This window comes from Haliotis rubra, unplaced genomic scaffold (genome assembly GCF_003918875.1).
Source record: "Haliotis rubra isolate DU_JTF1 unplaced genomic scaffold, ASM391887v1 Scf1510, whole genome shotgun sequence".
Taxonomy (NCBI): Eukaryota; Metazoa; Mollusca; class Gastropoda; order Lepetellida; family Haliotidae; genus Haliotis; species Haliotis rubra.
Genome location: NW_025765460.1, coordinates 20,873 through 45,399, shown reverse-complemented (window position 1 = coordinate 45,399; position 24,527 = coordinate 20,873). Strand labels below are relative to the sequence as shown.

The window sequence follows — 24,527 nt, the reverse complement described above, 5'->3', positions numbered from 1 at the left end:
CTCAGAGTACGCAAGCTCTTCTAACAGTATGCTTGTCTGACGTTTCCACTGAACCATACGTGTATTCCATACCATCACCAAGTATGATCTGCCTCTTCGCAGGACGTATAGCTATATCATTGGTCTCCATAAACGGTATTCGTGCGAGAATGTCCACATCAAGGTTTTCCACCACAAGACCATTAAAGATGAATGCTTTGTTGTCACGGCATAAAAGAATGCTTGTCTCTCCAACAACCTCAAGTGGGGATGAACCATCTGCCTGATGGTCTGACTAAGAGCTTTTGTTAATAACAGCACCACGATATGTCGCCATGGAGAAGTGGATCATGTTTCTAGTGACTCCGCTATCTATTGTCAGACGAGCAGTCAGGTGACCACAGAAGGTCTCCATATGTGGTGATTGTCGAACCTGAACACGAAGTGTTCAGAGAGAATCCGCAGGGGCTTCTTCAGTAGCCACGTTGTCCAGTGTGTAACCAGGATTGATATAAGCCTCTTCAAAGTCATCAAGAATATTGACTATTTGCCTGGCCTTAAGCATGTATTTGTGATCATGATCTGGCAGGAACTTGCATTCAATGAGGAAGTGACCATGGTCCCCACGACCAGCAGCTTTGCATAGTGGACACGATCTGCTGAACTTTCCAACTGGTCATGTTGCTTGTTTAGGGTGATTGGTGCTTTTGGTTAGTGGTAGCTCTTATTACCTTAGCATCCTCTGCAGTGTCAATTTCGTCCAGTAGCGAGTCTAGAACCTGAGAGATTTCAGGTTTCAGTGAGGCCACAGTTCGCAAGCGGAGGTCTGTACCATAACGTTGTTTATCCAATTGAGGCAGGTCAACATGAATTAGTCTCAGCCATGTAAGCACCACAAAGTTTTCCAATGATGGTGAGAGTTCCTCATCCTCGTCTGGTGCAGTGCCAAGGTGGGTGATACCATCCTCACGACGGAGTAAATTGTCCTCCACAAAGGCCATGAGTCTCTGATACAAATCTTCAGGTCTCTCGTTAGGTTCGAGCTTCATGTCCACGAAGTCAAAAAATGACCACCAGTGGCCTGAAATCCAAAGTGGAGTCGTATGGCGTGCCATATGCAGCCTATGGACGTTGAGGTCCTGATAATAGTATTTCTCGAGATAATTGGGCAATAATTGCTAATATGATCAAGCATTAGTTCTAAACTGCTTCCTTTTTGTTGTGCCTTTGGGCTTGTCGGACGTATTCACTGTCGTCTGTCATACCTCTGAGGGGAGTAGTCCGTGTTTTCTTCAGCCAGGTTGCCCCGTCGATAAGAAATGGTGCAAAGTTTGAATCAAGTGATAAAGTGTACAAGAGGTTTTGCCTCCAAATTTCAATCGAAGTCACCGTCTCCGCCTTGCTAAGGCACCGCTGTTTCGGTGCACGCTTGAGCGTTCGCCATAATGATAGTGTCGTTCCACGCGTTATCCAGGCGCTCTACCGCCTGACCTGTCAACCACGTTCAGTGAAACACAAGTAACACAGTTCTATGAGACGCCTGCTTCAATAGATGTGAGTCGTATCTCGCTGCCACCACGCCAGTTTGGGTTAGATGTACTGTACCACGTGTGACTTGACAGGACACGAAATAACTCTTCGTTATGGGTTTTTATTCGTACTCAAGCAGTCCGTGCAACAAGGCAAAATAACAGGGGAGAGTTAGGGAAGAGAGATAACTCTCTTTACTCATAACACTGCCAAGCAAACCTGCATTGGCGCGGTGTTTTGAAAGAGTGTACAGTCCCGTACACCCTTTCAAAACACCGCGTGACGAATTTATTTCCCTAAAGATCTTTTTAGTTAGCTTATCTTTACACAACCACATTCAATCATCGGCAGAATGAGACGCAAACGTTTCGCCATGATTTTTCCTGAACGGTCATAAAGGGAGATAACTCGGGATGGCTTAGTTTATGTTAAAAATTAGCGAATTTGAGGTTTTGTTAAACGACAAATGAAATACGGCAACATTTTATTTTTTGGATATATTTATTGAAACAAACAAATAAGATATTATGGCAACAATTTTATTACTCTGTTTATACTCATAATTGTATACTCCAACTCTAAAATTTCGAAGCAATCAACCGTTTAGCAGCTACATTCCATGTAAGGTCAAGGTCATTCGTACAGTCTGTGTAGTGTGTCACGTGACATGGTTTCGCATGCTTTGGCTATTAACCAATCAGAATTCGACAAATTTATCTTAAGGGTAATAAACTCCTGTAATATTGGCGTAAAAATATTACACTGCAGTATCTTCCACGGGCGAGTAATGCGGGGGAGTATTTACATGACAGCGAGCAGATCTTATAAGTTGTTCGAGGCGGACATGGGCTGATGGACATAAAGAGACATCGAAGTGTACATCAACCCATGGGCCCCAAGGGACCAGTGAACAACGTATTTATCTTAACGAACCCCTCAATGGTAATTTTGAACTGTTTGAAGCACGCATACCGGATCATGGTATGGAGTACCAGACAACAAGACGACAAGAAAAACAAATTTAGAGTTATACGCAAAACATCGGTAATTTCCGTACATCATACGTGACTCAATGTTTTTCGAGATGAAGAATTACTACTACGAGGTACTAAATGAGTTCGGCATTCCCAGTAGGGTACATAGAAAATGTTACTTGCTTGTAAGCGGGGTACATTGAAAATATTAGAAGAGCGCTCAGCCCATCAGAAAACGATATTTATGTGTGAGGCAAGATAATGTAAGTTGTATGCTTCTCTAGAGGCTAATACGGTCTGATGTGAGCATCTTAGTGGCAGTACTAGGGTTACCCGAGCCGATGGCAGGAATGGTGAGGAATGGCACTGCTACAAAAAAAAGACGTAAGTTCACAACGTATTTACCTTACCGCTATGTTAAATGTACAAATTATCATTTTAAAGTAAATTTTGAAATGAATATGTAAATAGTGGACTCAAAAATCGCTAATCGAACGGTTTTCTTAATCGGAGCACTGCATGCATCATATTATGGCGTCATACGATTGTTAACGATACAGCCTCTCGGCGGAGAGTTTGGCCATTACCGTGGCAGCGGGTAATATTTTTTTCCAGTTGTCAACCTCCTGGGAGGGTGACACGGAAACTTGTTAAAGAGTCATTGACCAATGAAATTAAAGTATTTTACATGAAGGTAAGATAAAGAGGAATATTGACATCACAGGGAGTACACACAACGTGGACCACTTCATCCATGACGCTGTTGTAATCCTGTTGTAATCCGAATACTTCGAATCATGACCTCCGCTCGTTTCATTGGATGACGAATAAGTTCCCTTACGAAACGAATTATTTCGGTCTGATTTTATTTTATCGACGCAATCGATGCTCTTTGCGGGTGTTTTTTTTATTAGTTTTCCTTTCTCATATTTCCAAACATATGTTATAAACAATTAGTGAAAAACTTAATTTTAATTACTCTCCACATTCACATGAACAGTAATAAATCATGCATCGAGCACAACAAAGGGTGTCCCCACAGTTCTGCCCGTGAAGATCCGGGTTAGAACTGATCTTCAGTAATCCATGCTTGCCGAAAGAGGCGACTAACGGGATCGGGTGGTCAGGCTCACTGACTTGGTGGACACATGTCATCGTATCCCAGTTGCGTAGATCAACAAGATTGTCTGGTACAGACTCAATTATTTGCAGATCGCTGTCATACAGCTGGAATATTGCTGAGTGTGGCATTAAACAACAAATTTCAAAACAGTCTCCTCCAAAACTCCCGACAATAGTTACATTTTCACTGCTGAGGCCAAAGCTATCTTCACGGTTTTGGCCTATATTAAACAGCAGAACCATTCCAAAAACTTCATCATGTTTTCAGATTCACTTCCTTGCCTTCAGGCACTTCAAAATGTCTCTTCGAGTCACCCTATCATCCTGGACATTTCAGAACTTCATAGCGATCTTTCTACTGGCCAATGTGACATTGTCCTCTGCTGGTAACCAGGTAACGTCGGCATTGCAGACACACAAAAGCAGATGCTGCAGCTAAAAAAGCTCTTGACAAACCCATATCTCCACTGCTGATCTCATACAGTGATTTCAAGCCCACTATCGAAAGTTATACTCAGGACCTCATGCAAAAACATGTTTGGACATTCAGGTAGGAAGAAATAAACTTCAGGAACTGAAAGCAACAATCGGTTGCACCTGCTTGGGATGTCAGTCAAGACGTGAAGAGGTCATTTTTCGACGATGGCGTATTTGCCACAGTATCTGCTCAAACCGGATGGCGATGACAAAAGTGTGTCTCTTGTGATGGCGTGTCCGTGATCAAGCATATTATGCTTGAATGTGTTGACTTTACAACTGTGGGGGAACTCACATTATGAAGCAATTGATCTCAAAGATCTTTTTTCCCGCGTGAGTGGACATCTCATTGTGTGCGTCTTGAGAGAGACCGATCTGTATCATAAATTGTAACTGTAAAGTGTGAGACAGATTGCTATGGGTTTTTCTCATTGTGGATAATAGTGTGATAAGTGCTATATACCCGCCAAAACATTTGACATAGTCATAACTAGTAGACGTATTCATGAAGAGTTTTTGCCATTGCAGGGGGTATGGATGACGTCGTCTTCTTATCACACTTACCCGTGAAGATCCGGGTTAGAATTAACCTGAACAGCAATCCATGCTTGTCGTAAGAGGCGACTAACGGGATCGGGTGGCCAGGCTCACTGACTTGGTTGACATATGTCATTGTATCCCAATTACGTAGATCGATGCTAATGATTGCGTTAAACAACAAATAACCAATATTTAGTATTGACTACCACAGTGTGTAGCCACCAAATTGATGCCATCAGTCCAGCTAGGGAAACATGCGAGAAGCATAAATACTAGAATACTGATGATACATCAATATATGCTATAATAGATGATCATATTACAGCAGCCGCAATAATAAACAATGATTTGGCAAAAATTTCAGACTGGGCCAGAATGGCAGGTAAGTTTTAATCCTAGTAAGACTGAGAATATAACATTCACTCGTAAAATGAAAAATTATGCCAGGCCGAACTTACTAATGAATGGCGAAACTATTAAAGAAGTTGATAACCATAAACACTTAGGTATAACACTTCAAAGCGATTGTTCTTGGAAAGTTCATATAGGTGACATCGTAAAGAAAATTAGTCCAATGATCAACTGTCTGAGAAGTTTGAAATATCGTTTATGTCGGAAAACGCTTAATACTTTATATAACTCCTTTATCTTACCACTTTTTGATTACTGCTGTCATATATGGGATAATTGTACGATTGAACAGGCGATTTTACTGGAAAATTTACACTTAGACGCATTAAGAACTATATGCGGTGCGGTTCGTGGCACCAGTCATGATAAAATATACAAGGAAACCAATTATAGCACACTGAAACAAAAACGATATCGCTCTAAACTTATAACTTTCTATAAAATGTATCATCGTCTGACTCCGGATTATCTGAATGATCTTGTACCAGGTAGAGTATTTCAACAAAGCAACTATAATCTTACAGATAGTACTTCCATTCAAAGTACTTACTGTAGAACGCAAAGATACTCTCAATCATTTTTACCTAGCGCGATTATGTCGTGGAATTCATTGCCAGGTGGAGCTGTTAACGCTATTTCCGTGAGGCAGTTTAAAACCATGATAAATCCAACAGAAACTCACAACTACTTTGATTTAAATTTTGGGACTAGATTTTGTCAAATCATCCATTGTCGCCTCAAGCTCGGCTGTAGTGATCTAAACGCAGACAGATATCATCGACATATATCGGACACATCTAAGTGTTCATGTGGTCATTATAACGAAGACGTCATTCACTACCTTTTTACATGTCGGAACTATCAAAATTTAAGAACAACTGTGTATTTTTATATTCAAGGATACGATGTGAAAACTACCTTATACGGTAACGGCGCATTGGATAACTCAACAAATTGTGACATTCTCAACTCATTACACCAGTTCATTTCTAAAAGTAAGCGCTTCCAGTGATTATCACCTCTACATATACATGTATATTCAATACAAGACAAGAGTTATATAACTTGGTTTTCTGCGGCAGCTCTTTTCGTTGCTAGGCACAACCAACACCATAACCAAATGTTTATTATTCAATCATTTTTCTGAGTGTAAATTTGTCTCAGTATTATTCTTTTCTTGTCGGACTATTTCAATGATGTATCCAGCTATATTGGAACCTTGTACTGGAGCGGCGTTTATATAAGCCACTAGGCTTGTTCGCCTATCCAGGTTTCTGCATTGATGTTTAAACCATAAATACTCGGAATTCCCCACGTTCTCTATGATGGAAGTAGTCTACCCTCAGTTGTTGGCAATCCATAGCCTGGTTTTAATATTGTATTGCTCTCTTTAAAAATATCATTTTATGATAACATGCTAGTTTTACTTTAATATCTGTGATACACTGGTAGCTTTACTGTTCTTCCTCAACAGGCTTTTAACTTCTACCTTTTTTGTTCACTAATGCAATAATTAATTGTTCTCGTCACGGTGTGGCTGCAATATTGCCGACGTCACGATAGATATTAACTCACTCACTCACTCCTGTGCACTGTCACAATTCATCGTTATATTCTTCATATTTGTATATTTTTCTGTATGTATGTATTTTGTATATATTTGCCACAGATTACACTTTCATTTTGAAGAGTTGTAATATTGAAACGTCACTTCATGTTATGGCTCCAGATGATGTAACGCGACCCCAAAGATAGTGAAGAAGAAGAAGAAGAAATATAGTTTATTAATGTGTCACATGCTGCAGAACATTAAAAAGGACGGTACATTATTGCAAGAATTTAAAAACAGCATCCGGCCATAAGGCCTATGAGACACAAATGTCACAGTTGTATAAAACATTAGTAATAAAATCACACCCACACATACACACACGCAGGCCGAACTGTATGCACCAACACAAAACGCATACACCTTCACACACCCACACGCACGCACACATACACATACACACACACACACACACGAGCGCACGAGCTTACAGACAGACAGACCCACATACATGCGCACGCACGCACACACACACTTACACTTTCTTACCTAAAATGCATAAATTACATAAATAACAAACATGTTGACCTTATTATTATAAGTACATTGTAGAGTCACCTATTCCACAGAAATATTCCGGCGCCTAAACATAGTATGGACGAGGTCGGCAAGGGGCTTTACGAACTGGTTATTTGTAAGTAAGAATACTACTGCTGACATAGATGGGAATGTGGGATGGACACTGGTTATTTCCTTCCAAAGATTATATCTGAGATCTGAATAGTAATCACAGTTAACCAGAAAATGTAATTCATCTTCAGCGGCATTGCTGATACAGCGAGTACACACCCTTTCATGAAGGGGAGACTTCGGTCGAGAATATCTACCCAATTCTACCTCTAATGGCAAAGTGCCACAACGGAATTTGCTCAAGATACTACGTTGTGACCTAGGTAGAATTGTTTCAACATAATGTTCAACTTGTAAAATCTTTAAAAAGACGATAAGTACGTAATTTATTTCCGTTGTCCTGCCCTTTATCATTCCAGAGTCCAGAAAACCAATCAAAACTGTCTAGCGCCGTAAGGTGTTCTTTAGCCGCAACAAACTCCTCATGTGAAATACTAAACAGATCATTTATAGGTAAATGAAAACTAATTAATAATTTATGAGTTCCGCTATACCAAGATCTCCTCCAATTAAATGACCATCTGCCAATAACGCTGGGTATTCTGCTAAATTCAAGTAACTGAAGTTTACGCCAAAGACGAAGAACCTCAATTTTGTGTTTGGTATACTGAGAAACCCAGCCCATTTCGCCACGAACTGCTCAATTTGGAGTTTTTCTAGCGACGGCTAAGAAGAATCCGGCTGCCCGATTTTGAACTGCATTGATACAGCTATACTGCCGTGTTCCCCAAATAGCGGCTCCATATGAAAGAATGGGCTGAACAAGATTATCATATAACTTATTATAAACTTTATAATCCATACCGCCAACTGCCTTAACCTTACAAAAAAATCACACCCAAAGCTCTATTAGCAGACTTAGCTATTTCCTTAGCAGTAACATTTAAATCAAGATTCTCATGCAGCCACAGACCCAAATACTTGTAAGCACAACAGTAGGTAATGACCTCACCACCCAATGAAAATACAAACTCTGAGCGTTTAACAGAACAAGGACGGTAATGTACAACTTTAGTCTTATTGATATTAACCAAGATCCTCCAACGTGAACACCATCCAGCAACACAGTCGGCCTGTCCTCATATCGCCTACATCACCGTTTCGCCTACAGTCTTATCAAAACAACTTTATGCACCATTGCACACCATTTCCTGCCTATGTTACCCATGGAATAATGGACCAGCCTAAGGGATAAGAAAAACAAACAAATGTATGTGATTCACATTACTTTAATACATTAATAACTTTGATTTTAAATTAAAATAAATAAAGCACTTCATTGTCATCAGGAGCACACAGAGTTATGAGTTTGATTGAATTGAGTTCTCAGTTTAGCTTGAGGATGTGGCCAACAGCATCAAGGAACTGCATCACAGACTTCACACCGGTGGAAAGCTGCACCTTGAGTCTCTCGATCCTCTGATCTCGATCACGGTCTACACGTGCTCGTGGTCTCCTTGCTCCTCCAAGTCCAAACTGTCGTCTTGTGCGCCTGTCTGCCTTCTCGATCTTCTTGAGCTCCTTTACGAATTGGTAGATGTTGGGGTGTGATCGGGGTATGCGTTTCTTCAAGCCAGAGTGGAATCCCTCAAGATGGTTGTTTGAGCGCGGGCCTGTGTTTTCGTGCTGGTTCCAGATGTGTGCTGGGAACTTGGCATCATCTTCAACCCAGGTGCTGGTGACGTAGTCGTTGAAGGCTGCTACTCTGTCGCCGTCGGGAGACTGCTCGATGACTTCAAACCAAGCATCTTGGACCTGGTTCAGGGGAAGGAGTGGCAAAGCAGCTGCTCGTCGAACGTGGGCTTGGACTGCTGGGTTGTTCATGTAGTCTGGGGAACTGTCGGGGAAGACTTCACTAATAGCACTGATAACTGCTGCTTCATAGTCGATCTGGAATATTTCTGGTGAAAGTTCGATGCCAAGTCGTCTCACAACAATATCCTTCAGCAAAGTGAAAAGCCTAACATACGTCCGCTTGGTCTTGTTGGGAAGCAACGCAAAAGCGACAGGAAACATTTTACCATTCACCAGACAATGAATGATGTACACTTGTAGCCACAGGTTAGGACACACAAAGAATGTACCATCCATAAAGAGAATGTCAGCGTCGCTCAATAATTCCAGCATCTTGGTTGTAGCAAACAGCAAAGTCTGTCATCTTCACCGTCGTCTACACAGAGGAACTCTCGGCCATCATCGGTCTGGGTCCATATTCCTTCTAGAGTGACGCCAGCCCTGCTCTCAGGCAGTGGTGGGATGGACTTGGCTCTGTGTCTGTACAGTGCGGCCTGAATATTAGAGTACGTGGGTGCAGTTGCGGCATCATCTTCATCAAGGAGGTCGAGCTCGTTGTTGTAGATCTGCAGCACCAGTGAGATGTCAGTCTTTACACGCTCTTTTACACGGGCGACGAGTCGGATGTGTTCTCCATTCTCAAAGGGTGGGTGGCTGTGAATAGTGGAGGACACTCGTGGTCTCCGATGGTGCTGCTGCGACCATTGCATCCTGTGAGGACACACTTCCAGTGTGTAGCAACCTGTCGCTTGACATTGAGCCTGTACCGGTAGCCTGCATACAGTAACTGCTGTCCACCTCTCTGTGAAGTCACGAACTCAGCTCTCTGGAGATTTGCCATTTTGATACCGACTAAAGATCAGTGGCATGTATATATACTTTGAGAAAATTATGTTGAGATGACCCCTCATTGCAACCACAACAGACCTAATTATAATCTTTTTACTTTTATAAGATAAATCTTTTGAAGTATTAATTCTAATCAAAACAATGGGATTATCTCACCCAGGGGGTAAGCATAACCCCCCTTCACTAATATCCTTCACTGTATACTTAAAACAAATCATGTATCAATAGTAACTTCTCAATAGTCTTCTCTCCCATTTAGTTGCATTCGATGAAACTACAGTGGAATAGGGCCATTCCATTCCCTGAACAGGGTAGATGGGATTTGACAGGATGTTTATATAAGCTGTAGGCGAAATAGTGGTGTAGGCGATATGAGGTCAAACCACACAGTCTAGCATACGCTGTAAGGACTGCTCATCAGGTGCTATCAAAGCAACGTCATCAGCATAAAACAATGAACTCGACACATCTCCATCAATATTTATACCACAATGTAAACTGTCTATTTCACTGGCTAGATCATTAATATAAACTGAAAAGAGTGTCGGCGACAAAACACAACCTTGTCGTACACCCGAGTTTACATCAAACACTTCAGTGAAGCTATCATTAATACGAACTCGTGACAAAGTGCCCTCGTACATCGACTGGACTGCATGGAGAAACTTACCATTAATACCCAATTTCAACAATTTATACCATAAACAATTACGATTAACCTTATCAAAAGCTTTCATGGCATCAATAAAACAAACAAACGTAGATTGTTTAGATAACTTTCTGTTATTAACAATGGAGAAGAGGCTATATAAATGTTCATGTGTACTGCGCGAAGAACGGAATCCATTTTGGACTTCAGCCAATAAACCATTAGCTTCTAGCCACTTGCTAAGGCGCATATTTAAAATGTCTGAATACATTTTGCAAGGCACACATAACAGCGAAATGCCTCTATATCCCAAAGGATCACGTGCATCACCGTCCGTTTTCTTGATTGGATAGATGATGCTGTTTTGCCAGAGTTCGGGACACACACCATTTTCAAAACAAAAGGTCATCAAGGTAAAAAGAAGTTGTATGCACGTAATATTTTTAAGAGACTCAGCTGGGAGCAGGTCAATACCAGCAGACTTTCCACGTTTAGCGCGTGCCACCGCGCACTCGACTTCTTGGAAACTGATCGTCGAATTGAGAACAGTTGTGTCATACGTTACATCACATGTCACATGACCATTGTTGATTTCATCCCGGATGTTTTGATAGTGAATGTCATCGTGATTCGGCGATGGTGAGTCAGCAAAAAGAGAGGAATAGTCTTGTTTCCATTTGTCCAGAACAACTGTTTTATCCGTACAAAGATTGCCATTTAGCTCCACCTCCCAGGGAATCACAGTAGTCCTGTCGTTGGCGATACCAAGTTTACCGATCTTTCTCCAAAAACTCCGGGAATCATTGTCATTACACTTATCTAGTAGTTTCTGTTGTTCAGATAACTGATGTGCACGCTTATGTTTTCGTAATAGTTTGTCAAAAGATTTTCTCTCCACAACATACAATTCCCTGAGGTATTTACGCCTTCTGGTACATTTACAAGATAAAAAGTTCTTCTCACACTCACATGCCTTATCCCATTGAAGCTGCAGCTCCTCGCACCAGTATGGTTTATACTTGGACTTGGAGCTAGATCGAGTAAACGCTTTAGGTTTCGCAACCTTGTCCAGTTCTGAGTACATGAAATTTAAAAAATCCCTGTAAGGATCATCGATGTTTCTTGCTGTGGCAAGTTTTGTTTCAATATTTCTAATTACAGAGTTTATCCTTCCCAATAGTTCATTTTCCTGCAGAACTGGTTGGAAATCGTATTGGCGTTGTACCGGTCAGACTTGTTACTCGAGATAACGTCACATTTATCCTTGCTGGGAGGAACGAACGAACGAAATTTGAAGTTTTACGTCGGCTTTTAGCGTGGCCAATGTCGCCGACGGGGTAGGTGGGGTTGATATATAAATTAATTAATAATGTAGTAATAGGGATAAACCACCATACCCAAAAAAATGTAAATTATGGGAGATTAAACTTAGGTAGTTTTAGAATAAAAGTAGTTAAAAATATAATATAAATAAAATAAAAAGCCGAAATTATAAAGAGAGACAGAAAAATAAAGCAGTTGTTAATAATAAGAGGAGTTGGAATAGATGTAGGATAGTTAAAATAGGTGGGGGGGGAGGTGAGTATAGAGTAAGTGTAAAGCATGTTGGGGGATATGTTATGGTGGTACAGTTAAGCTATACTTATTTTAATAATATGGGACCTAGTAAAGAAAGAAAAAGGGTTGTAACGGGTGGGGGTGGGGGTGGGGGTGAGGAGGCGATAAGGCAAAGGCCGTGTGGGTGGTGATGGGTCTGTTGGCGAGCTGGCTTGGATTGAGGGTCGTGACCTTTGTACACGAGGGCTGGAGCTAGGTTTGTTTACGTATTAGTGGTTGCTGATTGGCTGGGAGAGGCGCGGACCTTTTAGCAGAAATAAGACAACTGTAAATAGATGATTTGTTTTCCCAGGTCTAAATGAGCAGGCTTATGTTGGTGATAGAGTTTAAGTATAGAGAAGTGAAATTTGGGTGCCTGGTCTAAATATATAGGCTATTGAGAGGTAGTATGATGAGGATTGTTTGGGAGGTTCTAAATTTTATTTATTAAATTTGAGTTTTGGATAAAGGTGGCTATGGCATGGAATACATTTGACGGGTTAAAAGGATTTAAAAGTAGCTGTATGTTGTTGTGATATTTAGTTGGAATGCTGGTGTGTAGTTGTGTGATGTTTGTTTGTTGGAGGTGGCAGTTTGTGAATATGTGTTCAATGGTTTCAGGTTGATTGCAATGAGTACATAATCCATCTGGGTGTCTGTTTTGTTTGAATAATGGATGATTTAAGTTTGTGATGCCAGTGATTAATCTTGTAATGAGTGTGTCCATGTGTTTGTTGCTTGAGTAGGTGAGTGTTTTGGTGATAGGTTTAGTTATGATTGCTTTGACCCAGGTGGATTTGTTTGTGTTGAGGTTGTGTTGGTAGTTTTGGTTGATTATGTGGTGTTTGATGAGTTGTTTTATTTCGGTTTTGGATGTATGTAATTGAATGGGTGGAGAGTTTTGTGTAGTGGCTAGTTTGGCTGCTATGTCTGCTGTGTTATTTCCTTGGTTGTGTGTGTGAGCTGGAATCCACATTAGTGTTATGTTTTATTTAGTTGTTGGAGTGAGTCGGTTTGTATAATTATGTTGTGTATTAAGTCGTTTCGTGCTTTTGAGTGCTTGTGTTGAAGTTGTTTGACGGCGCTGAGAGAGTCTGTAAGTAATAGGATGTTGGTGTGGGGCATAGTGGGGATGAGGTGAAGTGCTGATAAGATTGCTGTGAGTTCTGCTGTGTTAATGTTTGTGTGGTTTGTATAGTGGAGGTTTGTTGTTAGGGGTGTTTGGTTTACATGGATGCCTATGCCTATGCGTTTGTTTGTGCCGATTGAGGCGTCTGTATAAATCTGGGTATGGTTGGGATAATTTAGGTTGATGTGGGTTTGGATGAGGTTTGTTTTGGTTTGAGTGTCTGTGGGTTTAGGGAGATTTTGGAGTGTTTCTACTAGGGTGATATCTGTAGGGGGTGGGGGTTTGTCATGAATGTAGCTTGTTATGGGAGGTGTGTGTTGGATGGTGTTTAGGTGGTGTGAGTGAAGCAGACTGTTGAGGTGAGTGAGTAGGGGGGCTTTGTTTGGGTTGTTTTTAAATTTTTTGATAGTGGATTTTTTAATGTTTGTGTATTTAGTTGTGATGAGTTTGTAGATTGGGTTGTGTTGGGCCCCAGCCCAGTAATTGAGTGCGGTTTGATTTATTCGTGTTTTGATTGAAGGGATGCCTGTGAGTAGGAGAAGAGTGTTGTGGGAGGTACCAGTCCTAGTGCCTAGGGCTTGTTTAAGGGCTTTATACTGTATTGAGTTTAATTTTTGGAGGTTGGTTGGGGATATAGAGTGGAGGACCGGAGCAGCATAGTCCAGTCTAGACTGTATCAGAGTTTTGTATATACCAATAAGTGTTTGTTTGTCGGCTCCCCAGTTTGTGCCGCTGATGGCTCGCATGAGATTTAGATCTTTTTGACATGAGTTGACCAAGTTATTAATATGGGGTGTCCATGTCATGTGTTGGTCGAAAGTTACACCTAAGAATTTTGCCTCTTTTTCGAACTTGATTTCTTGGTTGTTGAGATGAAGTTTGGGTGTATAATTTTGCATTCTTTGTTTTTTGAATATGATGCCCACGGTTTTTTTAACGTTAATGTGGAACCCCCATTTCTGGGCCCAGTTTTGGATGTGGTTTAGCATTCTTTGAGTTTTGATTGTGGCTTGTTTTCCTGAGGTGGATGATGTCCAAAATGAAATGTCATCAGCAAATTTTGCAGTAGAAATTTCTGGCCACTTGTCCGGAAAAATGTCATTTATCATAAAATTGAATAGTGTTGGGGAAATTATGCTCCCCTGGGGGGTTCCATTTTCTAATGGGAAAGGGTCCGAGACAGTGTTGTGTGATTTGACTATTATTTGTCTGTTATTAAGAAATGCTTGAATGAAATTTAGAATCCGCCCGTGTATGGCATTTTCTTGTAGTTTTGTATTAGGCCGTTGTGCCAGATCATGTCGAAAGCTTTGCTGAAATCTATAAAAATGGCCAGCGTGTATTGTTTTGTGCTTGGGCTACCTTTATATCATGTTCCAAATGTAAAATGTGATCCAAAGTTTGCCTATTAGGAGTGAAGCCACTCTGGTCCTGCTTAATTAGGTTATGGGTTTGAATTTGGTGTTTTAGTCTATTGTTTACTATAGACTCTAAAGTTTTACATAGATGTGAGGTAAGGGAAATGGGTCGAAATGAATCTGGGGAGTTAATGGGTTTCCCTGGCTTTAGGATTGGTACCACCTTGGCTGTTTTCCATGAAGATGGTATGTTTCCTGTGGTCCAGATATGGTTGAATAGAGTGAGTGTTAAGTTTAGGATGTTTGGTGGAAGTTTGTTTAGTATGGTGTATGTAATGTTATCTGGACCAGGGGCTGAGGCTGTTTTTTTATGTTTTAAAGCTGACTTAAGTTCGTGAATGTTTATGTTTTTGTTTATAGGTAGATGTGAGTGGGGTGGTTCAGGTGAGTAGGGTGGGTGATTTTTGATGGTGTTTTGGAAGTTTGCTGTGTAGTTGGTGGAGCTGCTAGTGTCCGAGAAGTGGGCAGCAACAGCATTAGCTTTATCTTTGTTTGTGGGGAGGTTCGGAAGGTTAGGTTGAATTATGGATTTGGAATTTCCCTGTATGGCTTTAAATTTTTTCCACATTTTTCTAGAGTTATGTTGATTTAGCCTCAGGGTTGAGCAAAATTTTCTCCAATGTTCCTTTTTTTGCTGCCTTGATTAATTGTTTTGTATTATTTCTGAGTTTTTTAGCTAAATGTAATTTCGAACGGTCCCTCTTTGATTTATTGAGGGCCTTTTTCCTTGCCTTTCTGGCATTAATTATGTCTTGGCTCCACCATGGGACTGTTTTTTTTGTGCTTGAGTGGTCCGAAATGTGGGTATGCATGTATTTGTTATATTGATGATGGTGTTTGTGAGCTGTGAATTAAAAGTTTCTGTGTCGGTGTTTATAATGTTTGATGGGTCAATTTGGTTGCAGAGTTTGGTGAATTTGTTCCAGTCTGCTTTGTGTATATTGTATTTGATTTCGGCGCTAGAAGTGGAGGTAGTCTGGGGGTTTGTTTGTGGTTCTGGTGTAAGTAGTGTAGATATGGTGGTTTTTATGGGGCAGTGGTCACTGCCCCATGTGTCTGCATGTACCTCCCATAGGCAAGCTTTTGAATATGTAGGGGTGGTGATTGTAAGGTCTATTGCAGTTGGAGATTGGGCGTGGGAAAGAGGGTATCTGGTGGGTTGATTATCGTTAAGTGTAATGAGGTTGTGGTCGTCTAGCCAGTTAGATAGAAGAATGCCGTTATTGTCAGTATAGGGTTTTGTGCCCCATAATGGATGGTGAGAGTTTAGGTCCCCGAGGATAAAGGTGTTGGGCGTTAAGAATTTTGCGATATTGTCTAAATCTTGGGGTATAAGTTTAATAGAAGGTCTTCTGTAGGTGTTTATGAAAGTTAATAGTTTATTATTTATTGTAGTTTTAATTGCCAGGACTTCTAAGTTAGTAGTTTGAATGTCAATTTCTGAATAATTGAGTTTGTTTGAAATGAATATTCCCAGTCCCCCTGCTGGGGGACCTGGGAGATTTATTGGCCGGGGTCTATCCTTCCTGATATAATTGTAGCCTGGGATTTTGAAGGCGAATTTTGGTGAAAGTTTTGTTTCTTGTAAGAATATTATTTGGGGCGAGATTTTGTTTTGGGCGATGAGTGCCTTAAGCTCATGCCCGTTTGCTCGGAGGCCGTTGCAATTCCATTGTATAAGAGCCATGACTGCGGTAATTTGGAATATGATATTATAATAAGCCATGGATGGGGCAGAAATTTTGAATGAAGGGTTTAAGTGCTAGGGTAGCTTAGCGGTGGGTTGTTTTATGAAAGGGATTTAACTGCTATGATGAGACTGGCTAGACTCTTGTGGTATATTTTGTTTCTGCGTGCAATGTTATGTAATTTTTTGGCTGTGGGATTGTTCATGAGTATTGCTGCAGTGATAAATTCAATAATGAGGTTTAAGTTGTGGTTTATTTTTTGTGGGGTGAGTGTGAGATTTGTTTGTGGGGCAGATGTAGTGGATTTTTTGGGGTGGAGTGAGCGGGGTTTTGGTGAAGCGGTGAATGAGGGTTGAGGGGATGGAGGATGTGGGGGGGAGTGGTTGGTTGGGGGTTTGGTGGGTGGGGGGCAGTTTTGGAACGGGGTGGGTTGGGGTGGGTGGGGTGGGTGGGGGTTGGGAAGAGGAGTAGTGGTTTTTGATGGGTTGGGGATTTGGAGGTGGGTACTTGGTGGTGGGTTGGGGTTTGGGTTTGGTTGGTTTGGGGCGGGGTGGGTTAGGGCGTTTGGGGAGGTTTGGATGTTGGGGAGGGATGGTGGTTGGGAGGGAGGTAGGGATGGAGGTTGGCGGGGTTTATGGATTTGGTAGGGCGGGTGGGGGCGGGTAGGAAGGGGCGGAGGTGTTTGAGGAAGAGGAGATGTTTGAGGGAGAGGAGGATGATAGTGATAGAAGGGAATAATTATTTCTGTGGATGTAGGTTGCAGGTTTGGGCAGGTCAGTTTGTTTGAGGTGCTTGTTGATTTTTAATATTTGTGTCTGTTTTATGGGGCAAGTGTTTTGATTGGCAGAGTGTCCTTGTATTTGACAGTGTATGCAATATGTAGGGTGGGTGCATTCTGTAATGTCATGCATGTCTGACCCGCATTTTGGGCAAAGTGAATAGTTTTTGCAGTTGTCTGTGGTGTGATTGTATTGCATGCAGTTTTAGCATTGTGTGGGTTTTTTGCGGATGGGGTGAACTTTGTAATTTAATGCGCCAAATGTGATGTAGGTTGGTAGGGTGGTTGATTGAAATGTGAGGAAGGTAATTTGAGTGTTGGGGTTGCTTGCAGATGGTTGTTTTGTGTTTATTGTTTTGTAGTCTGTGATTTTGGGTTGGTTTGTGATGTTATTTGCTATGTGGATGTACTCTTGAATGTCTGTTGGTGTTTCCCTGTTGTCGATGTGAATGACTCCCTGTGTTTGTGTCTGCCACCTCGGTTTCTCCCATTTTATTGTATTCCCGTCGATGAGTGTGTGTTTTAGTGTTTTGTTAAGTGAATGCTCGTCTGGGAATGTTACCTTGAACCCTCTGCCACAGAAGTTTATGTACTTGTAAGTGATGTTTTGTTTTTTCAGGCAGAGGGCAAATTTGTTTGTAGAGTAGGTGTGATTTAGGGGTGTATTGGTATTTGTAGCGAATGCTAGTAGTAGGTGTTTGGTTGGTTGTGGTTGAGGTGGTGTGTCTTGATCGCATGATTTTTTGCTGGCTTGTTGAGGTGCTTCGGGTGAGATGTGAGGGCGTTTTTTGTTTAGTTGGGTATTGGGGTTTTTTGTGGGTGGTGGTGTTGGTGGTAGGGGTTTGGTAATTTCCATGGGTTGGGATGGGAGAAGGTGGTCTAGATCTATTCCGAAGTTTATAGGTATGGGGTTGATATTGTTTGGAGAGGTAAGTTGTGGAAAGTCTTTGTTTGGGGTGGAAAAAAGTGATGTAGAGAGGGTAGTGGGGAAGACATGATTGGGGTGGGGTGGGGGGAGGGGTTTGAGATTTAGGGGGACAGTGGGTGTGAGTGGGGTTGTGTTACATGTACTATATACAAAATACACAAAAGAAACATATAAGATTGATTTAAAGGTCACATAAACCCTAGGGGGTACAAATACATAAATCACTAACTGGCATCGTTATAAATGAAACCCCGTCATTAAAACTACTCATTTCGACCTTTAATTGACTTAAATCGACCTTTTTGACAACAGTGCACAATTCTCACCCGCGAACGAAATTTCAACCAATCAGAGCGGCGCGCCTCTGTGACGTCATATGAGGAATAGCTTTGAGAGCCGATGCAGAATTCATCTACATTTTAGGGGATAAATTATCGTGTTTACAGGCTTGTATAAACCTGAAATCGTGACAATTGTTGTGGAAAATGAAAGCTATATGTTCTCACAATCTACTGTCATTTAATTTTGTCTCCTGCTTTGCCTAGTTTCCGAGTTACAACTTGTTTTCATAGACGATTCTGTCAAAATCGATTGGTGTCGTTAGGCCCTATTTGTATAATGACTGATCCAAATTGATCCCATTTCTGTGTTGTTTTACCTCGATATTTAATCATGTCATGTAAAATCTGTTTGTATTCTCAAAACAGTGTCGGCCCATAAGTTTTCACATGCAATACAGCAATTAATACTCCCTCGTTGTAACCCGTGTTAGGTGGTATAAACCTACACGTTATTTGTCATCATTCACTTGATGGTCAGTTAATGAATTTATAACAGGTATAATTAGTGGTAACACACTTAGATTACCCGACAAAGGTTCCCATTTGGCATTTCTTGTGTCTGGAGTAAATATTCAACATTATAAACATCGATCAAAGGATTAACCGATAACACGCTGATTGATTAATTACTTTTATCTTACACAGCGGAATTGTCAAAGGTAGTGTTTATGTATGTAGATTTACTAATCTATACTGAATACACTCTGTCGTGTCGGTGTCTGCGTAAAAACAACGTCCTTCTTTCAAAGGATTAACCGGCAATACATTGATTGATTGCCCATTATTGGCTAACTAAATTACTGTTTTAAAGAAAGGCGGACATTATGCAATTAGTTGCCAGGTGTGCTATCTTGGGTGACCAATGAGACTATACACCAATACCTGAAAAGATTTATCACTTTTCGTATATTAAACTGTTAAAAGACACATCATTTGGAACAGTTTGTGGATATTGATGGATACATTCCTCGAACAAGGTAATGGCCTGATATTGTTCCTATAACTTTAATCTGTTTTAATTTTAATATTTGCATTTTGTTTTATTCATTTGTCGTAGCATTCAACAGAATCATTGTTTTCGCCGTGAAGTGTAATGAGACAGACAACATGCACTAGGGTGTGTGTGCGAATTATGATTCACATTGGCAAACTATAAAATGTCTAGATATTACAGTTCTGTTATAAATTCACTATAAGTATCAGCAGATCGTCTGCTTTTTATTTAGTTTCAAAATGCATACAAGTGTGATAATAAACTAATTAGGATTATAAGACCAAATATAAAGACGCACATTGACTAGTATCTACATACTGGTGAGTGGACATTAACCATGGGAATGTAGCAAGAAATTTATCGCGCAGTATTGTGACTTCGACCCCACCTCGCTTCCGTGGAAGAAATCGTTATGTTATAAGTTGTGTCATGCAAAATCCGTTTGGTTATGATTCCAATACATATTTAACAACGAGTAGAAAGTAGTCTTGATTTTCTAACTTGATGAAAACAAACTATAATCTCATTAATTCTAACAGATTTTTTATTTTAAAATGGCGGCGCCCTGTCAGGAACATCCGCCAGTCTGAGGATAAATGGTATTTAGGTTTGTTTTCACCGAGTTACAAAATCAAAACTACTTTCTACTGGTAATAAAATATGTATTTTATTGATAATAATAGGATTTTGCATGACATAGCGTATATCATAACAATTTCTCTCGTGGCAGCGAGGTGGGTGTCAATATAATACTACTTACAATATTATTGTTACTTCGACCACAACCTCACTTCCGAGGAAGAAATCGTTATGTTACAAGTTGTGTCATAGAAAATCTTTATGGTCATCAATCATATGCATATTTTACTACAACTAGTAAGTAGTTTTGATTCTTTAACTTCCGTGAAGCGATCTGAACACAAGTAAGATATCGTTTCAGGCTTCCACAACGCTCGCTTCGCACTCACAAACATAACCCATTTAGCACGAACTGCGGGGTCCTGTGGAAATCTGTGCATGGGGACACCATCGCCCGACCCTAGGAGCAATTGACGACAAAGCAACGATTCGGCATGTCGTCGTTGATGTCGAAATCATCAAAATGATGAGCGTGCTACACATTTTCTATACAACTAACTGAAAATCGTTCCTCATATGACGTCACTGCAGTGCTCTGGCGACAGAGTTACGTAACCTGTCTGTGGTTTCGTTGGCGGGCGAGAGGGAAGCAGGCGACTTTTTGGCCACTTTTAATCGCTCGGTATTAATTAACCACAAGTTTTTAAAGAATAAATTTGGTGTTCCGCATAAGACTAACCACAAATCTTTCATATGTAATGGTTAAAAGAGTAACAAAAACAAAGTTTAGTGGTTCTTTAAACCGTTCAGTACACACAAATTAGCTTCCACCAGGAAATCCAGGAACAGCTGACCATAGGAATTATCTTTGTGATAATTACCTTTCTCTCTGGTACTCCATCCACATCCTGAACATAGTCCAGATGATTACTTATCCTGGCATTAAAATCACCACAGATAAGCCATATACCATTGAAAGTGTCAACTTAAAACTCAATCCATTGTTTTCTGCACCAGGAGATTTCTTAATGACCACCGTGCAGACGTCCAGGCCACAACTGTATAAACACACTGCAATTAATATGACCTAATTGACGCCTATTACCATTGTGACACGGTCGTGTGACGTCAGCTATAAAACCTAATCCAGACACGGGTTGTAAAACAAACCGTAATTTAGCTGATGCAATTATCCTGTCACGGTCACGTGACTACACCTCCAAAACTCCTTTCGGCATGTCCAATCAGTAACTGTTCGTAAAAATATCTGATCTATGTCAACCAACCAAAATCGTAATTACCGTATTATATGTTTTGGCCAATCGCAAAGAATTCCAACATTGATCAGTGATGTTTTCGTCTATAAAAAGAGGTCAGTGATATCCGATCGGCACCCTTGACCTCACAATACCACAGTAACCTTCGGTAAGAAGAACAGGAAACTATAATTTTATGATCGGACAAGATATTATCGAGCTTATATAAATACCTTGGCGTTGTTGTCAGTAACAATCGTTCGTATGCAAATACCAGAAAATCTAATATTACCCAGGCCAATAAAGCAATGCATCTGTTGTACAAGCAATTAAGAAATATTAACATGTCTATAGAATGTAAACTCTATTTATTTCATTGTACTATTTTCCCTTTTTTGCTCTATGGGTGCGAAATATGGGGATTTGAAAATGTAAAAGCAATTGAAAGGATTCATACTGATTTTATTAGATATATTTTAAACCTAAGACGCAGTACCCCAACATATATGTTGTATCGTGAAACATGGATATCACCTCTAATTGATAAAATCAAACTGCGCATGTTGTTTCTGGTCTAAAATAGTATCCGGAAAATGTAATTCTACGTTAACAGCATTATATCAAATATCATTAACAAACTCAATGAAATACAACCAAAACTATAAATGGCTCAATTACATTAAAACCACATTAGATAATATTGGTATGTCCAAGATATGGCACTCTCAAGATACAGTTTCCTTTTCTTGGTTCAAAAATGCTGTCCAACTCAGATCAATCGCTTCAATTGCTTAACAACCCAATAACATCTTCCTCTAAAGCTGCTATCTACGAATGTATGAAATCTCATTATGAAATCTCTTTACTGGTAATATTTTAATCAAATTTAAAACCGCCAACCATAAATTACCTATTGAAACAGGTCGCTGGGAAAATATTCCCTCAAATAAACGATTCTGTCCGTCATGTCCCTCCCAACTCGGAGATGAGTTTCATTATTTATTTCAATGTAATAAATTTACTGCTTCCAGAAATATGTATTTTAAGAATTATTATGTAAACAACCCTAACTATTATAAAATGTCAGCCCTATTTGAAACTCATAATATGAAGGAATTAAGAAATCTATGTAAATTTATTTCCATTATAATGTCTGTCAACATGACATGATTAGTTTACCTGTACATAATTGCTGGATTTGTTTCAAGCCATAGCCTAAAAGTGATATATTTTTTTAAAAATACTCCCATTATGCTTTGCATGTATTTGTAAACTTATAGTAATAAAAAGGATGATTGATTGATTGACAATAAATGTTGAAACATCTCCTTGACTGATCATTGACTTAAAGGTCACATGCAACCAAAAAATCAAACATAATTAAAACACAATTATCACTTATTCATGACATATAATATGCATTGCTGATTATGAAAAAACAAATAAACAAAATTATAAGCGTATAATCGCAAATCAAAAGTGCAATATTTTGTACTTGGGTTTACCTCCCTCGAAACGAAGCAGCCGGGATACCGAACCCAGTCAGAGCGGGTGGGTGTGCACTCAAGTGTAACGGCTGGTTCATTAGCAGATGCCGCCTTCACGGCTTATTGTGTGTGTATATATAGAGATGTTGGGTTTTGTAAATACATGCTCATTTTTTGTGTATAACATTTTGCAATCAACAGACATCATAACATGTCATGTGTTCAACTATCACACCTGCCTGTCTGTGTAATTACATAATGTGACAGAGACCAAACTCGGGCCATAAATCAATGCGTTTTGTTTATGGTGTATAGCCTGATTGGTGTTAAGTTCAAATTGCATGTGGTCAGTGATCGAAGTTGTGTATTGAATATTGTCATTAGCAGACAGGCAGGCAGACACACAGGTGTCAATAAAACAAGACATTGAGTTTTGTCTGTGACAGCGACATATCTATATCACAGTTAGAAATTGTGTCAACGCTAAATAATGACATTGCTTTTAAGTATCGAACTGAGAAAGTGACTCGGTAAGAAGAACGTGTGGTGAAATAGACAAATGAAATTATATAAACAGTTTATTTACTGTGATAACATATAAAAAGCTCGCGCCTGTGAGATATCAACAAAACAAAAGCCTTCACCGAGTATTCACCAGACAGCCCGCTTCCAAGTTGCGCGAACCTATTTCACTGCGCACGTGCTATGAGCGCAGCCCAGCTGTTGAAACCCGTATTCCCCAGAAAAGTCTGGGGAAAATTAGTGAAACGTTTGAACTCCGATTTCGCGCGTTTTTTTTCATCGCGTTATTTTTCAACTTTATAAGTTGAATTTGCATTTTTGACGCTTTGTTTCGGTAAGTCCATACCTAAAGGTATCAGAATCTGCAAAGTTGTGTTTTACGTTGCATGTGACCTTTAAGGAATTCTACATTCTATTTTAAGGATTTAAACTTGTTATCCCATAACGAGCCGGGTGACAGTATTAACTCACTCTCTGTGGTAGTCCAGCTTCGGTTGTTGGAGCTCTGTAGCCTGGTGTTAAATGACGAGGTTTAATCTTTTGAAAAGGTTTGTTTATGTTTAATCTTGTCGGGTTAGTTTCATGATAAAACTGTGATAAGGATTGTTGTTTTACACATCAGACTTTGAATCCCCAGGTCTCGACAAACATGTTAATAGTCTCCGTGTTTGTCACACGTTAAAAGCCCAGACTCGCGCTAGCCTCTGGGGTAATAATTAATAGTTTTAATGATAATGTCTGAAAGATAAAAATAAAATTAACACATTGTCCCTCTAACAGACTGGCTCCCATGTACTGTCCACTTATCTAAACTTGCACCTTTAAAGGATAGAATTACTTTACATCCATGGGCCTAGCATTCAGCACAACCTTGCAGCAAGGTTACCACTAGCCCTGTACGTGATACACATCATCTCAAATCAAACAATTACCAGCTGTGGTCCTGAGTTAATTACAGTATTGTAGAATTATAATTTTAATTACACACAGACGCATTTGTGGGACGTTTCGGGAGCCGAGCGTATCGATCCAAACGTACAGTCCGTTTGATGTAATTTGAGACCGATGAATTGTTCACTGACACAAAATCTAATGTATTAATGCAGCAAAATCATATTTTGCACGGTCACTTGAAAGAAAGTGTGTGTGTGTGTGTGTGTGTGTGTGTGTGTGTGTGTGTGTGTGTGTGTGTGTGTGTGTGTGTGTGTGTGTGTGTGTGTGTGTGTGTGTGTGTGTGTGTGTGTGTG

At 40.2% G+C, this 24,527-nt stretch overlaps 1 protein-coding gene across 1 annotated transcript; it reads right to left on the bottom strand.

Annotated features, from left to right (window-relative positions):
* Positions 1–8,598: 8,598 nt before the first annotated feature.
* LOC124270381 lies at positions 8,599–9,288 on the bottom strand. The gene has a single exon (XM_046705417.1). It carries the CDS (start codon positions 9,286–9,288, stop codon positions 8,599–8,601), a length of 690 nt encoding a protein of 229 aa, XP_046561373.1.
* Between the last annotated feature and the right edge of the window lie 15,239 nt (positions 9,289–24,527).

What these genes read in the sequence shown, in the direction of transcription:
- LOC124270381 (XM_046705417.1), bottom strand. Translation starts at nt 9,288, where the DNA reads ATGTTTCCTGTCGCTTTTGCGTTGCTTCCCAACAAGACCAAGCGGACG.